The 20,075-nt window shown below is 42.9% G+C and overlaps 1 protein-coding gene across 5 annotated transcripts in view; it reads right to left on the bottom strand.

Moving 5' to 3' along the window:
- Positions 1-12,303, bottom strand: part of TASP1 (taspase 1) — a 158,986-nt gene extending 146,683 nt beyond the window's left edge. For 3 of the 5 annotated variants that reach the window (XM_074947171.1, XM_074947169.1, XM_074947173.1), the window contains exons 1-2: positions 12,190-12,303; positions 2,798-3,016 (exon numbers count right to left, since the gene is read on the bottom strand). In XM_074947171.1, coding sequence (XP_074803272.1) covers positions 2,798-2,942 — 145 coding nt within the window. In that variant the 5' untranslated portion in view covers positions 2,943-3,016; positions 12,190-12,303. Of the gene's footprint in view, positions 1-2,797; positions 3,017-11,017; positions 11,037-12,189 lie in introns of those variants that run through there. The other 2 variants (XM_074947170.1, XM_074947172.1) reach the window with 2 other exon arrangements.
- Between the last annotated feature and the right edge of the window lie 7,772 nt (positions 12,304-20,075).

Below are 20,075 nucleotides of genomic sequence, written 5' to 3'. Positions count from 1 at the left end.
GGTGGCCCTCCTTCCACTTTGATCCCTGCACTAGTTTTTTTTTTTTTTTTTTTTTTAAACTACTGCTTCTGCTCTGTGACTGCCAGACCCAGTTTCTTGAGAAAGATTATATGGAATAATGTCTCTACTACTCTCATTTTCAATCTCCATTTTGTTCCTGTTCCTTGCCTCCCCAAACTGACTCCAAGCATCTCTCCGCCCTTACCCTAACCTTATGCCACTCTTTCCTGCCTCCACAGGTCTAGAAAACCACTACAAGTACTATCAGCAACAGAAGCCATAGTCTTAGAGTAATTTAACATTTATTTCTAGCAAACTGCCTTTTTCTTTCTTTTTGTTACTTGTGATATTCATCCCAGCTCCCTCTTCCTCATCTTCAGTGTTGTCTGTGCTTAAGCTTCTTTTAAACAATCAGATTAGTTTATCAGAAACTAAACTAACACCAATAGTGGAGAAAATACACCATAAGCAGCAGCATATTAAACACATCCATTTATTCTTAAAACAGTACAAGCAGGGTCTTTAAACACTGACTCAGAGTAAGGTGTCCTGTACATATTTGCTCCCTTAAAGGTCTTATTCTTTTAAAAAACACACATTACAATTTTTAGCTCCTCGGGCATTTTAAGCATCACCAGGCTGCTTTAATCAGTTGCAGTTGTAAGACTGTAGGCTCTTTGGGATAGGATAATTCTTTGTTCCATGTTCCTATGGTGCCTGTTATAATGGGGTCCTGGTCCCGAACTGGGGCTACTAGGAGCCATGGTGATACAAATAATTCACTTCACACTATAGTCCAGAAACAATTGTTAAAGACGAACCTGCCCCTATATTTAACAAGATTCCTTGTAGTATCAAGGAACTAAATGTATTATTTTCTCTAGAACGTTAACTATACTAGAAGTTTTTGGAACCTTAAATTTCCCAATGGATGCAGCAATCAATCAAGGTGGAAGGGACAATTGGTATAACTGCAAACGTAGGTAATTTACAAGTCTGAAAAATCTTGGTGTACATAAATCTAGTGTTTCCTCAGGCCAAACACCCTAAAGTGCTCCTTTTCCCTTCATACATCTCCAGCTCACTTCCTTTCTTTTATTAAATTGGACACACAAATTCAGGAAAAATTTTTCCTTAACCCCACAACATAAGAATTAAGCATCAACCAAGGCAATCAGTCAGGATGTCAAAACGTGCTAAAGAAAAGGTTTTCAACTAGACAGCATGCCGTGATCACCATTTAGTGTATTTTTTCACAATACTTGTGCTTGAGAGAGCATACCACCATGTGATCAGGTAGCAAAACAGTTAAGGCATTTGTGCTGTGACCCAAAAGAGTCATCCCATTATCCAACATATTCTACCACCTCTTGTAGCCACAAAGCATTGTGGGATTAGGGTCACCGAAGAAACAGTAAGAAGTTTCTGGGTGCTGTGAGGGTAGCTGGCTGAAGGGACTGGTGCTGGTGCGGAGGACACCATGCGTAAACTACAGAGTGCTCAGCTCTGAGGCAGCACAGCTGCAAGAGTCTATGAAGCTGAATACACAGCCCCTTTAAGCATTGCCTTTCCAGCCTGAATTAGAATACTGAGCATGTGATGGGAAAAGGGAGCTGCTTTGTAACTGGGTGATGGGCAGGAAGATGTACAACAGGATTGAAAGCAAGGAGTCACAGCAGCAGCAAGGTAGAGAGGACCAAGGAGCAAACTGCTCCCTTTCTCCACTGTCTAAATATCCATAGGGTCCTAACATCGCATAATTTAGCTGCTCTCTCAGACAACATGATATGACCCAGCTGATGCCCCCTTGCAATCCATCAATTGAGTAGTGCTGACAAAACATGGTAGAAACTAAGTGCACAAGACAAGTCATGTAGCTTTTCCCCACAGCCCAATGCCAGCCCTACATGTATGGACTGTGAAATTGCAGAGTTATCTCCTCCTCAAACACAGGTTATATCATCCCATGGATAAGTGCCAACAAACCGGCCTGAAACCCACTCATGCTGGATGACAGAAGAATGGGAAATGCTCCTTCCACCTTTGACTATCCCAAAAAAGGCCCCTGTTCTCCAAACCCACCCTAACTTAAATTCAGCAAACATGCAGGAAAGAAGGAAGACTGCACTGAGCCAGAAGTACTGGCATGCTACACATTTGCACATTTTTAAGAGTAGCTAAACAGCTTTTGTTCAAGCTTAGCAAAAAGGCACTGAAGAGTTCTCTCTTGTACCAAAACCAAGCATGGAAAGGCAGGCCAAAAAGGAATTTAAGTTATAAGCAACCAGTAAAAAGGAAGGGTTATAATTGAAGCTCTCTTCTTCAATTACAGTGCTCATGGCTTTCCATATTGTAGGAGGTAGGTCATGTTTTAATTCCGGTCCATCATTACCCCTCACAGACTAGCCTGATGCTCTAGTCCCCCACCCTATTCCTGAGAAAATAGCTCAGCTTCACACAGCCCGACTACCTGCAAAACCCCCACTCGGGTATCCAAAATAGGTAGGTTACTAAGGACTGGTTGAGACTCCCGAATGGATTTCAGAGTGTGCTCCGAGAGGCTTAGAACCTTCTTGAGGCATACACTAAAATCTGATACAGATGGCATGCACTCTTCCTTTCACTGAAAGGGAGAAATGACTTTGAGGGGTCTCTGTGCACATGAATCCTGGAGGACAATCCAGGCCATCACGTTAGCATTAGAACTCCCACTCACAGCAGAACCAGCCATAACTCACTTAGGATTTTATTACAAATTTTAAAAAACCACCTCAGTTCTCAACTTCTGGAATCTTACCTGCATGTACAAGCACAAATCCCACTCGTTTCCCTTTTTGGATCGATTTTGTTTCATGCTCCTTCACTATCACCTTCACGGCAGTAACCTGGGATGATTTGGAAGGTAACACTTCTACTGAACTCATCCCCTTCTCCATGATCATACTCCAGGGTCACCATCTTCTACTGGAAAGAGAGCATGCTTTCATCCAAAAGTAATCTCTGGAGAGGATTCACCCTAAGGTAAAACCATATGTAAATGTTACGTAATTTTTTCCACTGAACACAGTTCAGGCAAATTTATGCAAAAAGCATTTTATGAAAAACAGCAGAAGATTCATGTTAAAGTTAGGTTGTTTTTTCCACTTAAGCAGGGATCGAGTTTTGCATCTTCCATTTTACAGCTCATAACGTGAGTAAAAACGGACTTTTCCAGGTATTTACATAAATTACTTAGGAGGCTCTAAGTTTACTTTGAGTCTACAATTTTTCTAGCCCATCTAAGCTACTGATTTGAGATTTGAAGTTTAACCATGGTAAATTTTAGCAAAGGGAAAGTTACTTTAAGTTTATGATCTTTTTATTTGACATTACATCCATAACATATCTGCTCTGATTACGATCATCAAATCTGTGCGGCACTGATGCTCCAGAATCTCAATCTTTGCTTTTTAAGGAAATGTTTCCAGCACTTACAGTTGTGAAGAAAATATTAGACAGAAAATAAAACATGCTCTTTATAGTTATCAGGACTTCAATTAATAAAAACCAGGACTTTGTCAAAGTTCCCAGCTGCTAAGCTGGTGAGGCATTTTCATAAAGAAACTGTGTCATGAAATGAAGAGCTGCTGCTGCTGAGATCATTTCAAAAATCAAAGGACTGGAAAAATTGATAAAGTGTTGCATATCAATGAAGGTTGCTACATAACATGCCTGACAAAGCCTCAAAAGAACAGTAGATACCCTCTTTTCTTCCACCCAAAGACCCAGACTTCACTAATACCACATCCACCAAACACCATAGCCTTAAGTCGGCCCTGATAGTGTTGTGGCACCCTTTCAGCAACTCCTTTCACAAACCTGGGTGTGGTTTCCCAGAAGTGGACAGCAAAGGAGAGTCAGAAGAAGAGTCTCGTCTCTGGTGGTGGGAGTTTAGGGAAGAGGATGTTGGAAGACTGGCATTCCGACTAAGGCAGAGATATGGTTGAGATGCATTGTCTGTGGTATGTGGCATCTCTAGAGGCAAGACTAAACGATATATACTGTCAGACTGCGTACTCTTTTCTGACTTTTTGAGGTTGCATCAGGTATGTGATTGATACAGCAGTCTTAACAGACACACAGATACCAAGTTGTGTATCAAATAAATATACTTGTGTTTCTCCTTAAGGTGTTATACAATGAAAGGGCTTGCATACAGTGCAGTCGTAGCCATATAGAAAGGTAAGAAAATGCAATTTACTTGTAAACAGAAAGTTATGGTAAAAAGTGTAACTGTGTTACCAAAAAAGGATGGATGTACTGTTCAGTTAAGTGAGTGCTCCCAAGAACTAGTAATTTAAAGATGCCATAATAAAAATTTTCCATCTTTTATCCTCAGTTATATTCCATGAAAACTTCCTATTCCTAGGAGATACAAACAAGGTATTTAAAAAACCATGACAGCAAGAGGAGCCACCACAGTTAATCCACATAGTGTGCACGTCTTACACTGGCACAGCGATGGTACTGTAGCTATGCTGGTATAATCCCATAGGGTAGACACAGTCATAGACACAATGACCAAAGGGATTTTTCCCATGGGTGCAGCAACACCACCTCCCCAGGCAATGGTAGCTAGATTGACAGAAGCATTCTTCCATTGACCTAGCTGTGCTTACACTGTGTGTTAGGTCAGCATAGCTACCTCAGTCAGAGATGTGGATTTTTCACACTCCCGTGCAATGTAGCTAGGTTGACTTCAATTTTAAGTATAGACCAAGCCTTAGTCATCAGTGTTCAGCAGGATCTCTAGGTTCACCTAGTTTGGAAGAACCGAGTGTTGGTAACTTTTTGCAATTTCAGAAGATGAATAAAGTTTTGATGCTTACAGAATGATTATGGAAAATTTAAACTGGTGGTCTAGTACCTAATGTATGAAGTACAAGCTTCCACTGACAGCAGGAAGTAGTTTTCAGAAGTCAGGCACAGAACATCAAAGCTAATCAACACTTATGGCTTTACATCTGCAAAGCACTGTACACATCAATCAAGAGGCAACATCTCTCAAACAATTTAATTTAAAACAGTGGGTAGTTCAAAAGGTGGAGGGTATATTTAGTATATGCAACAAAGCTATTTCTGTACACATAATTCAGATGAACTTGCAGCTTTGGAACAGGAGTGGAAAGTATAACAGCAGCTCAATATGATGTATGTATACAGCTCATATTGACATTGGGACTAATTGCAGCCTACATACTACTAAAGTGAATAAAGATGGCAGAATCAGGTGGGGGGGGGGCTCAGCAGAGGGGTCCGGATGATGGGGCAGCAGGGCTTGGTGGGATGGGGACTCCAGGTGCAGCAGGTTGGGGCTCAGTGGGATGGGAGTCCGGGAGGCTCGTTGGGGGCAGACTGGGTACAGTGGGTGGGGCTCATCAGGGTGGGGGTTTGATGGGTCTGCTTAATGGGGGAGCCCCAGCTGCTGCTGCGGAGGGGATGCTGCATGCCAGGCTCCCGCTTCCCTCCCCCATTCCCCTATTCCATCCCCATCCCATTCCCCTTCCTCTCCCCTGCTCCTCATTCCCACATCCCTCTCCCCACCCTATCCCACACCCCTTCCTTTCCCCGTGGCCCCCGCCCACAAACTACACCCATGGGCATCCCCAGCCCCACAGTGATTTACCTCTCTGCCAGCTTGCTCTGGGTGACGGAAACAAAGCGCCTGTGCTGCCGGGGAGAGGAGACAACTCTTCCATTTTCCTTTGCTTCCCCATCATTTTCTGCAGGGAAGCAAAGAAATCTGCGGGGGATATGAATTCTGTGTGGTGCAGAATTCCCTCAGAAGTAATAATATTTATTTAAGCAATTCTATAGCTTAACACATATTTCATATTCTTAATTTTTACACTAGAGAATGGTGATTTATGCATTTCTTATTTACTAGATTAATTTTTCCTCATGATTTGTGTCAAGCTTTATTAGGATAAAACTACAGTTCAACTGAAAATGCACAAAAACCACAATTAATTCCTTTATTAGTTAAATAAAACTACCTTGGTTATGCTGGATATATAAGAAAAATAAGTTTATCAAAACACGTTCTACATTTAAAACTAATTGATTTATTAAACAAAGGAAATATTACCTGTAACTAGTGGATTTAATTGATTGTTTCTGGTCACAATGACCTTCAAGATTTTTGATCTCATTGTCTGACACCTAGTTTTTATTCATATAGTGGAAGTGGAAAACAAGCTTTCCTCCTTTTTCAACTGCCACTGGTTTCTTAACTTTGAATAAACTAGCCATTGAACTGACCTGGTTGAATAAACTGAAAAGAAAATATTCTCTCTGCACCTGTAGAAAAGGCTACTGCTGTCAAAAACTGGATTAGCACTTCAACATACTCCCATTCCAGGTGCTTATCGAAAGACTTCCACCAATACAGAAGTTTGATTTTCTTTACTACTTCAGCAGCAAACATTTACTGATTCATATTTTTATTCAATTGATTAATACATTATAATACATTCAGGCCTTAACATAAATTTATTTAAAATTGATAACCTATTTTAATTTTTTTGTTTAAATAATCATTTATTTAACCAATAGTTGGAGTATCCCAGTCATTTCAGTGGAACTTCCGTGTAAATTTTCATACTGCTTCCTAAGCTTTGTTAAATATTTAGGAAAAAAAAAACAAAAAACCTTATGGCACTGCTAATTAAAAATGGTTTAAATAATTTAAAGTACTTTTACTGCATCAGAATACTGTTATATAATAATATATTCATCCAGATACTAAGTATTAAAGATACACAGCTCACACCATCCTCAGAGGTAAATATTTCCCTTTTACAAACGGGCAGAGGTTCAGCGAGGTTAAGCAGTTAGCCAAGTACACAGCAATTCAGTAATGCTGTGGTCCCAACTCCAACAACTAGCCAGCACTAATTCATTTAAAATTGCCAAATTGTGGGATTAAGAAGAGTGAAACTCTGGGCTAGGTTCACCATCAGCAAATAACATGTTTAACCCTACTGACCTCACGGGCACAGTTCTCATTGCTAACGAGACTGATACTTACCCTCTCTTATACAAATGTTTATTAGCAGTTATATTTTGATAAGGTACTCAATGCACAGAAAGGATGCCATAATATAGTTTATTTAGGGCTGTCTATTAATCGCAGCTAACTCATGCGATTAACTCAAACAATTAATCACAATTTAAAAAATTAATTGTGATGAATCGCAGTTTTAATCGCACTGCTAAACTATAGAATACCAACTGAAATGTATTAAATATTTTTGGATGTTTTTCTACATTTTCAAATATATTGATTTAAATTATAACAGAATACAAAGTGTAAAGTGATCACTTTATATTATTTTTATTACAAATATTTGCACTGTAAAATGATAAACAAAAAAAATAGTATATTCACCTCATTCAAGTACCATAATGCAATCTCTTTATCATGAAAATGCAACTTATAAACGTAGATTTTTATTTTGTTACATAGCTACATTCAAAAACAAAACAATGTAAAACTTTACAGCCTACAAGTCCACTCAGTCCTACTTCTTATTCAGCCAATCACTAAGACAAACAAGTTTGTTTACGGGAGATAATGCTGCCCACCTCTTATTTACAATGTCACCTGAAAGTGAGAACAGGCATTTGCATGGCACTTTTGTAGCCAGTATTGCAAGGTATTTACGTGCCAGATATGTTAAACAGTCATATGCCCCGTCATGCTTCAGCCACCATTCCAGAGGACATGCTTCCACGCTGATGAGACTTGCTAAAAAAAAAAATGCGTTAGTTAAATTTTGACTGAACTCCTTGGGGGAGAATACTATGTCTCCTGCTCTTTTACACCCGCATTCTGCCATGTATTTCATATTATAGCAGCCTCGGATGATGACCCAGTACATGTTGTTCGTTTTAAGAACACTTTCACGCAGATTTGACAAAATGCAAAGAAGGCACCAATGTAAGATTTCTAAAGATAGCTACAGCACTCAACCCAAGGTTTAAGAATCTGAAGTGTCTTCCAAAATCTGAGAGGGACGAGGTGTGCAGCATGCTTTCAGAAGTCTTAAAAGAGCAACACTCTGATGCAGAAACTACAGAACCTGAACCACCAAAAAAGAAAATCAACCTTCTGCTGGTGGCGTCTGACTCAGATGATGAAAGTGAACATGCGTCGGTCTGCACTGCTTTGGATCATTATCGAGCAGAACTGGTCATCAGCATAGTGGTTGAAGATGAAGGGACATATGAATCTTTAGCACATCTGGCACATAATTATCTTGTGATGCCAGCTACAACAGTCCCATGCAAATGCCTGTTCTCGCTTTCAGGTGACATTGTAAACAAGAAGCAGGCAGCATTATCTCCTGCAAATGTAAACAAACTTGTTTGTCTGAGTGACTGGCTGAACAAGAAGTAGGATTGAGTGGACTTGTAGGGTCTAAGGCTTTACATTGTTTTGTTTTTGTGTGCAGTTACTTTTTTTGTACATAATTCTACATTTGTAAGTTCAACTTTCATGATGAAAAGATTGCATTACAGTACTTGTATGAGGTGAATTGAAAAATAAATTCTCTTTTGTTTTTTACAACAGAAATATTTATAATCAAAAATAAATATAAAGTGAGCACTGTACACTTTGTATTCTGTGCTGTAATTGAAATCAATATACTTGAAAATGTAGAAAAAACCCAAAAATATTTAAATAAATGGTATTCTATTATTGTTTAACAATGCGATTAATCACAATTAATTTTTTTAATTGCTTGACAGCCCTAATTTATTTAAAAAAAAAAGATTTGTATACTTAATTTTGGCCTCTGTGTATATTAACTCATTTAATCTCTAATTAACTTTAGGAAGTAAATACAATGACAATTTTGTTTATCAGTACAATTGAATGGCGCCATGGACAGAAGTAGGAATAGCCCCATTTATACCCAGGCTTGCAGTTTGCTTGCTGGGGACAGCATTTGTGAGAAACACTCCCTATGTTATATGGCAGGGGTCTCCAAACTACGGCCCGTGGGCCGGATCCGGCCCGGGGCTTCCATTTGTCCGGCCCTCCAACCAACAGGGGAGAAGCGAACAGCTGAGCAGGCATGCCGAGCAGGCAGAGGGAGGGGCCGCTGGCAGCAGCTCACGCGGGGCGGCAGCACAGCTGAGCTGTGCAGAGGGGTGAGTGCCCCCGGGAGCCAGTATCCCCCCAAAAGGGGAGCCAACTTAGGGGAGAGTTGCTGCTGCAGCCGAGCAGGCCCAGACCCCTGCCTTAGAGTAAAAATACAAGCCAGATGCTTCATTACATCTCCAATAAATGGAGTAAAGAAGATGGAAATTAACAATTTCATAATGGTTAAGTTTTAACTACAGGACTAATAGAACCAAACAGTCCCAACCAACTGAGTAGTGTTGTTTTTTTTAAAATGATTTTGCATATATTTTGCATATATCTGCATATATTTAATTTCTTTCACAGTTGCTTCGGCCCGCGAAGCCCCTTCAAAAATCTAATATGGCCCTCAAATCATAAAGTTTGGAGACCCCTGTTATATGGCATAAGATGACATATTTCTTCTCCAGGGAAATGACCACGAGCAGAAGGGCTACAGATGAGTCACCCCATAAATACATTTCTAACTGTGAGCTATTCCTTTACATCCATCCTACCATAATTTAAGCATGGATGCAACTGAGCACTGGCGAGAGTACTGGTGACCCACCAAAGCATCAAAGGAAGAACATACATTTTTGTTGGAATCCCTCATAAATAGGGATTTTTTTAAAAATACTTGAACAAAGCAGTATTTTAAGAACAAGGCTACAGTAATTAAAACCTGAAGGACATTCTTCTCCAGATTGCAAATACTAGAGAGATAGATACATGCTGGGCCTAAGTTATGTGACAACATGCATTTAAACACTGTAAATTTACACACCTGTAGATTTGAAAGGCTGTAGATTTTATACCAACATTACAATGCCCCAGTTTGCATGTCCTATGCTGTAAACAAGGCAGTGCAATCTCCATAAAAATCTTTCCATTTTTAACTTCACTTCCACATCAAATCTACAAGTTGTCATACCGGTCATATCCCTGCTATTCCCCCCAAACGCCACCTCCAGCTCCACATGTACCCCCTTAAAGTTTTCCCGTTCTAGCTGCCCTCCCCACTTGTTCCTATCCCCATGCCCCTCGCCCTTCTAAATTCCTTCATTCTCTTTTCCAGCTCTCCTCTAAGCATGAACTTCTATCTCCCCACGACAACAGTGCACCACTCTAGCCATCTCTACAGCTGCAAGCACATTGGGGGCTGAACTCCAACTAATGTCCTGAAGCACTCTGGCCACAGACAGCCTCATAAAGGAGACTAATCATGGAGACACAGCCAAGAGTGCTTCCCCCACTTGGGAGAAACTAGCAGTTGTTTGGGACCCCACCAGGGTGCACTCAAAAACAGGAGTTTCCCAGGTTGTATGGGAGACTTAAGAGGTCTGTTGTTAAGCTGCCACATTGCACTAGCCACCTTTTATGTCCTACTTCTGACTTGTTCATAACACTTGCCTGTAAGAACTTACAATCTAGTGATAAACACTCTAGTGATGGGAGTATATAGATACCTAAGTATATTTGACAAGTGAGCAACAAACATGGAAGGATGGGGTAAGGAAGAATAAACATTAAGTTATGTCCATATCTTGAGGAAGCAATTAAAGAATGTCTTCTTTATTAAGATATAACTCAGTTCCCATGTGCAACATTGATGAGTTAGTTTTTGAAGGCATTTTAACTAAGACAATGGTCATTTGGCAAAAAGGGAACAAGAGGCCGTTCATGCATAGCAAGCAACAGGTAAGGAGGCAAAGAAAGAAGATGAGAGAATTTTGGACATAGTGAAAAAAAGCTTCCAGGCAGATATCGATAGATCAGAGGAAATGCAATATGAGAGAAGGTCTCAAGTTCAGACAGTGCAATTATGAAGGACCTAGAACTCAATACCTGAACTCCGAATTCGGTATGCTGGGAAAAGAGAAACTAGTGAATGAATTTAAAAGACAGAGGTAATATGGACTGAATGACAAGAAGGAGAGTTTTCAGTAACAGTATTTTGAACAGGCTCAATGAAGATAACAGGGGCATCAGGAAGACTGAGAAGAAGGTAGCAGTAACTGAGGCAGAATTTGACTAGACATAAACAAGCAATAACCACAAAGATAGTCAAGAAATAACTCTTATATTAACAGTAATTAACAGCAAAATTAGATCATGATTTAGATGTGGTGAGAGATTATTTAATATTACTAAAGTCAATTATGCACTTTTTGAAAAACCTGTTCCCAAAATGGAGGCTAACAAAAGCAACAGGAAACCATTTTTTTGGTTAACAATTAGAAATAAAGGCACACATTTTTAACAAGGAGCATTATTAAGCATTAGAAAAAGTGAAGTGTTGGATTGTTCATCACTTGATGTCTTCAAGTGAAGACTTTTGCCAAACACAAATTAGTGGGCGCACTACAGAGGTGACGGGTGAAATGTTAGGAACCATGATATACAGGGAGGTCAGACTAGAGCTATGGGTCCCTTCAGACTTCATGGCCGTACACAAGAACTTACGACAACGCTCACACAAAGGTTGTGTTTCCTAAGCAAATTTAGTTACAAGCTTCTGTGCAAACTCTCTCCAAGCAGGTTAGGAGTACCTGAGAGGGCCTCAGTTCAGAACTACCTATACCTCACAGCATAGTTAAAGCAGCACCAATCTGGGCACAGATGGACGTCAGGCCCCAGTGACATCACAGCACTGACATCATGCAGGCCCACAGCCCCACACTACTCTCTAGCGAGGATAACTGTCACCCCACGTGACATCACCACCCCAATGTGACGTCAGCAGGTGACACCATAGCAACGCACCCCACGACAACAGGGGAACACCACCACGTGGTGACCACAAAACGAGCCCGGGGGGTACCAGCGAGATGACGTCCCACTATCTCATGGTGATGTCATCGGGTCACACCCCGGGGGACGACACGAGCCCGCGCTCGGCTCCCCACCCAGAGCGGCCCGGTGCCGCCGCAGCGCTTGGAGGCCAGCGAGCCCCGCCCGGAAGGAGGAGGGGGCGGGTGGGGCCCGCGGCTAGAAGGATCGGGGCGGGAGGCACTCACCCGCCGCGGTCACCAGCCTCGCGCGCACCCGGAACCGCTCAACCGCCGGCAGCCCCGGGGAAGGGGAGCCGCCCCGCCCCCCTCAGGCTGTCAGTGGGCCACTCCGATCACGTGACATGAAGAGGCCGGACGCAGCCCGAGTGCCCATTGGCGGGCTGGGTCCGAATACCGCCTGTGCCCGCCCCCTCCGGGGCAGTTCCGCCAATAGCGAGCGGAGGGGGCGGTGCTAAAGGGCTTCGCACAGGCCGGGCGGCGCGGGTGAGCGGAGGCGGCAGGAAGGGCCTTAAGCCGCCGGCCTCGCCCCGCCACCCGGCCTGCGCAGCGCGCGGCGCCTACGGCAACGCGCCCCCCGGGCTGCCGTTCGTTAACCCCTTACGAGCCGTTCGCGGGCCCCGCCTGAGGGGCTCCCCGGCCCTCGCCCTCCCCGCCAGGTCGTCCCGCCCGACGCGGCAGCCGGCCTGGGACGGGCTCCTGCGAAGTGGCCTTGTTGTCAGAGGTTCCGCGCACCTGTCGCTACTGCTGAAGGCCGCGCGGAGGGACCAGGCGGGAAGAGGTGAGGGGCTCCCCCTGTTCTCTACAGGCTCAGCTGGAGCCAAGGGCTCGCATCCTGCTTCAGGGACAGGAGCAGGCCCTGCGAGCCCACCCCTCAGGGCTCCTCTTGCCGAGATCCCGCGCTCCCTGCTCTGGAAGCCCTGCGCGTTCATTCAGTGTCCGGTGTTGCAGGCAGGCGCTCTCTGCTGTACACATGATTTTTCCCAGTGTTGAGATGTCTGGCTTCTCTTTGTTTGCAGGGGCCTCTCATTAAAAACCAGTAAAAGGAAGTATTTCTTCACACAACGCAGAGTCAACCTGTGGAACTCCTTGCCTGAGGATGTGGTGAAGGCCAAGACCATAACAGCGTTCAAAAAAGAACTAGATAATTTTATGGAGGATAGGTCCATCAATGGCTATTAGCCAGGATGGGCAGGGATGGTGTCCCTAGCCTCTGTTTGCCAGAAGCTGGGAATAAGCAACAGGAGATGGATCACTTGCTGATTACCTGTTCTGTTCATTACCTCTGGGGCACCTGGCACTGGCCACTGTCAGACAGGATACTGGGCTAGATGGACATTTGGTCTGACCCAGTATGGCCATTATTCTGTTCCTGTCTGGAGGTGGGGAGTCTTCCCTGCTTGATTTGGACAGAAGCTCATTCCACTTTGGGTCCTCTCCATCTCCTGCTTCCCATCAAATTTAATACAGTAGAACCTCCGAGTTAAACTGACCAGTCAACCCCACACCTCATTTGGAACGAAAAGTATGGAATCAGACAGCAGCAGAGACCCCAAAAAAAGCAAATACAGTCCAGTACTGTTAAATGTAAACTATTTTTTAAAAAGGGAAAGCAGCATTTTTCTTTTGCATAGTAAGGTTTCAAAGCTGTATTTAATGTTCAGTTGTAAACCTTTGAAAGAATAACTATAATCTTTTGTCAGTTACGAACAATTTCCATTCCCAAGGTGGTCCTAATGCAGAGGTTCTGCTGTAAGTAGATGACCACCTGTCAGCAAAACGTTGAAAATTGCTCTTCCTGGCTGAATTCCCCTAGGTTTGCAGTGCCTAAGCTGACCCTTCAAGCATGGCATACACATTATGTGGGAGCTCTGCCCGGGTTTTTTTTTCCTTGTGCACAATGCATGTGCTTTTATTAGTCTCAGTTTTCAATACAAGTCTCTGTTCAGGTAATGCCTTTCAAAAGGCTTACCAAGCTGGTTAAGTACTACAAAGGCACTGATTTGTTATGCAGCCTTTCTTCAGAAATTAAGGGCCCCCTCCTTTGTGAAGGGCTCTTATTGTTCAGCAAAAGTGTTCTGCGTTATTCATCTGAGTCTAAGTGAAATTCAGGAGCCAAAAATCTCTGCATGCTTAATCATCTTGTTCACAGAATTTGGGCTTTACCACCAATCCTGGATTAGAACAGATTAAACTCAGTCCCGTGGGTCCTTTTAGGATATATTACTGGGTGATTTGGCTGTCAGCACCTTAAAACCAGGGATGTTGTACAGACACATGGAGAGTGGCCTCTCAGGCCTTAGGGACAGCATGTCTGCAGCCCGTCCTCCTTAAAGAGAAACACATGTTCAGAGTATATGCCTGCCAGCACTTTGCTAGTGGCCAGTTTTAGCCTATGGTTCCTTGTGGTCTTGTACAGCTGTACAAATACACTTTTGTCCACATGCTGACTGTGAGGAGCTAGCTGAGCTATCTTGTCTTCTCTTTCATGGGACTGGTGGCTATAGAGTTTTTTGAGGGTTTTGTTTGTTTTTGCTTGCAGAGTACATGCAAAGCTGGTCAAACCCATACCTTGTTGGCAAGTTTATTGTGCACTTTTGCTTGGTTTTAAGCTTCTTAAGATCACTATCACCGCAAGAAGCTTGGCCTCAATCAATTTGATTTGCTTTCAGTTGAATGTGCCCTCCTAAATATTGTTCTACATTGACAGGACATTAGGAATGAAGGGGAAAGGCACTTCAGTGAAGAAGCATTGAAGATTACAAACTCTCAGTGAAAATTGCAGTACACACTCATGTTGCATACGTTTTTGCTCCCCCATTCCTAGATTAGTTGAATGGATTTCCGGTGTGTCTGATGCAATACAATATGGCATTCATGTGAGCCGTAACAAATGCACAGAAAGACTGTCTGCTTCCTGGACTGTAATATTGGGGAAGGGAAAGGATAAAGGACCGTGTTGTTAAAGGGGTAAAGATATTGTTACTGCTTTTTGACCCAGGTGCTTAGCCACTATTCAGGGTCTTGTGGGTTGTTTCCATTAGGAAGAGAAATTGATGATAGACTTAGGTATTTCGAGTCATAGACTTCAAGGACAGAAGGGACTAACATCATCTAGTTTGACCTTTTGAGCGTTTCAGGCTACAGAATCTTGCCTATCCACTCATGAATTAGACCCATAACTTCTGGCTGAGTTACTGAAGCCCTCCAATCGTGATTTAAACATTTCAAGTTACAAAGAATCCACCATTTACACTAGTTTAAACCTGCAAGTAACCTGTGCTCCATGCTGCAAAGGAAGGGAAAAAAGCTCCAGGGTCTATGTCAATCTGACCCAGGGGAAAATTCCTCTCTAACCCAAATACAACAGTCAATTGGACCCTGAGCAGTTCAGCAAGACCCACCAGCCAGACTCCTGGGAAAGAATTCTCTGTAGTAACTCAGAACCCTTTCCATCTAATGTCCCATTATCAGCCATTGGGGATGTTTGCTAGTCGCAGGTTGCTTATATGCCATTGCAGGCAATCTCATCATACTATCCCCTTCAGAAACTTAACAAGCTCAGTCTTGAAGACAGTGGGGTTTTTTTGTCCCTGCTGCTCACTTGGAAGGCTGTTGCAGAACTTCACTCCTTTGATGGTTAGAAACCTACATCTAACTTCAAACCTAAACTTGTTGATGGCCAGTTCATATCTTGTGTCTATGTTGGTCCTTAATTTAAATAACTACTCTCCCTCCCTGGTATTTATCCCTCTGCTATATTTATAGAAAGCAATCATATCTTCCTCTCAGCCTTCATTTGGTTAGGCAAAACAAAACAAGCACTTTGAGACTCCCCTCATAAGCTAGGTTTTCCATTCCTCTGATCATCCTAGTAGCTCTTCTCTGCACCTGTTGCAGTTTCTTAAACACAGGAGACCAGAATTGCTCACCATATTCCAAATGAGTTCTTACCAGTGCCTTGTATCATGGCAATAACACTTGCCTATCTCTACTGGAAATACCTCACTTGATGCATCCTAGGATTGCATTAGCCTTTTTCACAGCCACATCACAATACCACTGAAAGATACATACAGTCTGCCCAATATAGCACTGTATAGTTACACCCAATGTAACACTTTTGGGATTTGTAAGTGAAGACTCCTTAAATAAATAAAACTCTTGATTGATTTAGAATTGCTATGGTACATGAAGCCTGTTTTTTATATTTTCATCTGTGCAGTAACTTTTTAACATACAAGCAAGATGGTTCCATATATATCATTGTGTGTCTACATAAAGTGATAATGCTGTTTCCCTTCATGTTCTGTTATGAATCTGGAATTCTACCTATTAAAACAGCCTATAGATACAATAAACAAGGAAGATTTATTCTGGAAGAAATACATAAACGTCAGTCCTAGTTAAGTCCCATTTGTGTCACTTCAGTGTTTCCTGTAGTCAGATGATGGCAGAATCCCCCAGTGCAGGGGAAGCATCACCAAACAAAGCCACTTTTCTCCGCACTTTACAAGAGGGGGCTTTCCAAAGCTCGGGGCATGTATTGGGGCAAGAGGAGCTGGAGCCAACCTGCAATGTGTTCCAGTGATTCTGGACCAATGGGATGGAGCTAGGAGGCAACAACATAGATGGAGGAAAGGGTATGAGCAAGGGTAAAAGAACAGAGGGAAGTCATAGAGGCAACTAGATGCCAACCACCACACGCAGGGAATCAATTTAGGACAACCATAGGAATTTTCATGGGAGTGAGCTTGGGAAAGGACTGAGTAAAATCTGAGTAAGGATATCAGGTTTTAGGCCCATCTGAATCACTACATTCTAGTTGAGGTCCCTTATAACTCAGTTCTAAGGTCAGTGCAAACAAACTGCATGCACTAATAATAGGGACAATAAGTTGCTCATTGGAATGGTCACATCAGAAAGGAGAATGGCACCTCAGCGGGGACTAGAATTCATCATTTCAGATACTGAATGATGATCCCTGCTGAAAAGCAGGCTGATCTTTTCAAGTAGCATAAATAAACCTGCAGTCCTGTCCTGGCAGGGTTGCTGCTTCCTCTGCACATGAATGGGCCTCTTCCCTTACATTCAGCCAACTGGAAATACTTTCTCCAGATAATCAGTCTTTTTACAGGAGAAGAATACTCCAGCATCCTTTCCTGGATCTGTCTAAATAGCATTCTTTGTACTCTCCGTTGTTCTTTCCAATGCGTGTTCCATAACATCTCGAAAGATTCTAACAATGTGCCTTGTGTTCTTTCCTAGGCCAGTTTTCACAATTGTTACTAGATAGGGGCCAAACCAAAAGCACAAGAAATTTGAGCTCAGAAGCTTTGTTTTTATTGAAATAGTCATCTGTTGCCAAAATGGTCACCAGCAGTAAATCTGGTTTTGTTTTTAATCTGTAGAGATTGGAGCTACAGTATCTGCATAGGAAAGATGTACTGGCCTCCCTTAAGTTTAGGCTACATCTACACTTCAAGAAGAACATACTCACATTTGCTCTCATCAAGTTAGTGCACTAAAAATAATAGTGTAGCCAAGGTAGCATGGGCAGCAGCAAACCTCCCAGCCACCCAAACTTCGAACCAGCTGGACCCCCTGGGTACGTAGTCAGTGCAGCTATTCATGCTGCTGCTCACCACTGCTTGTGCTGCCATGGCTACACTACTATTTTTAGCACATTAACTGAATGAGAATCACAGCCCCAGCTCCAAGTGTAAACATAGCCATAGTTATCTTCCCATTGACATCCCACCATTATAAGAAATTAATTTGATGCAGTCACATATTAGTGGCTTTGGAAGGTGTAGCTCTTTTCTTTTTGGCTTTGTCTACACACCAACTTGCCCTGGTTTCACTTAAATCAGTTTAAAACCACACCTAGTTTAAGTTAGGCATGTAGACAAAATCTTGTTTATGTATTCTCCACTGTTTTTGTTGCTTTTCTAATCTGTTTTAATCCCTGCAGTTATTCATATGTAACGGTTTAGTCCAAGTACAAGTTCTCCTTATTGTGTTCAGATGTATTGTACACTTCCAGTAGGGCATTCCTCCTTTTGATCATTCCGGTCACAGTATGCTCTTCTTTCCCTGTTTTATTGGGGCCAGCATCAGATGTTTAAAGACAAAAAAAAGCCTAGATATTTATGCTGCGCAACTAACAAAACCGCTTGTAATGATAGATATCAGGATAATTTTCACATCAACAAAAAAGTTATAGTCTTCCTCAAGATGTAAAATAGTACAAGAGACCACCCTTCTGGTAACTCAACCTAAACCATGAGATCTATACCAAAAAAAACCACAGCTGGAAAAGTTAATATTGACAGGTCCCGGGTCTAACACCTAATAGGTTATTTCGGAGGGGGATTTGCACTAATTTTAGTCCAGAAAGTTTGTAGATGTGATATATAACTCACATGACTGGAGTACTGTCATGGATGGTTATAAACTGTTCAGGAAGGACAGGCAGGGCAGAAAAGGTGGGGGAGTAGCACTGTATGTAAGGGAGCAGTATGACTGCTCAGAGCTCCGGTACGAAACTGCAGAAAAACCTGAGTGTCTCTGGATTAAGTTTACAAGTGTGAGCAACAAGAGTGATGTAGTGGTGGGAGTCTGCTATAGACCACCGGACCAGGGGGATGAGGTGGATGAGGCTTTCTTCCGGCAACTCGCAGAAGCTACTAGATCGCACGCCCTGGTTCTCATGGGTGACTTTAATTTTCCTGATATTTGCTGGGAGAGCAATACAGCGGTGCACAGACAATCCAGGAAGTTTTTGGAAAGCGTAGGGGACAATTTCCTGGTGCAAGTGCTAGACGAGCCAACTAGGGGGGAGCTTTTCTTGACCTGCTGCTCACAAACAGGGAAGAATTAGTGGGGGAAGCAAAAGTGGACGGAAATCTGGGAGGCAGTGACCATGAGTTGGTTGAGTTCAGGATCCTGACACAGGGAAGAAAGGTAAGCAGCAGGATACGGACCCTGGACTTCAGGAAAGCAGACTTCGACTCCCTCAGGGAGCGGATGGGTAGGATCCCCTGGGGGACTAACATGAAGGGGAAAGGAGTCCAGGAGAGCTGGCTGTATTTCAAGGAATCCTTGTGAGGTTACAGGGACAAACCATCCCGATGAGTCGAAAGAATAGTAAATATGGCAGGCGACCAGCTTGGCTTAATGGTGAAATCCTAGCGGATCTTAAACATAAAAAAGAAGCTTACAAGAAGTGGAAGGTTGGACATATGACCAGGGAAGAGTATAAAAATATTGCTCGGGCATGTAGGAATGAAATCAGGAGGGCCAAATCGCACCTGGAGCTGCAGCTAGCAAGAGATGTCAAGAGTAACAAGAAGGGTTTCTTCAGGTATGTTGGCAACAAGAAGAAAGCCAAGGAAAGTGTGGGCCCCTTACTGAATGAGGGAGGCAACCTAGTGACAGAGGATGTGGAAAAAGCTAATGTGCTCAATGCTTTTTTTGCCTCTGTCTTCACTAACAAGGACAGCTCCCAGACTGCTGCGCTGGGCATCGCAACATGGGGAGTAGATGGCCAGCCCTCTGTGGAGAAAGAGGTGGTTAGGGACTATTTAGAAAAGCTGGACGTGCACAAGTCCATGGGGCCGGACGAGTTGCATCCGAGAGTGCTAAAGGAATTGGCGGATGTGATTGCAGAGCCATTGGCCATTATCTTTGAAAACTCGTGGCGAATGGGGGAAGTCCCAGATGACTGGAAAAAGGCTAATGTAGTGCCAATCTTTAAAAAAGGGAAGAAGGTGGATCCTGGGAACTACAGGCCAGTCAGCCTCACCTCAGTCCCCGGAAAAATCATGGAGCAGGTCCTCAAGGAATCAATCCTGAAGCACTTACACGAGAGGAAAGTGATCAGGAACAGTCAGCATGGATTCACCAAGGGTAGGTCATGCCTGACTAATCTAATCGCCTTCTATGATGAGATTACTGGTTCTGTGGATAAAGGGAAAGCAGTGGATGTATTGTTTCTTGACTTTAGCAAAGCTTTTGACACGGTCTCCCACAGTATTCTAGTCAGCAAGTTAAAGAAGTATGGACTGGATGAATGCACTATAAGGTGGGTAGAAAGTTGGCTAGATTGTCGG

Source organism: Natator depressus, chromosome 3, assembly GCF_965152275.1.
Source record: "Natator depressus isolate rNatDep1 chromosome 3, rNatDep2.hap1, whole genome shotgun sequence".
NCBI lineage: Eukaryota > Metazoa > Chordata > Testudines > Cheloniidae > Natator > Natator depressus.
This window is presented reverse-complemented; position numbering and strand designations above follow the sequence as displayed.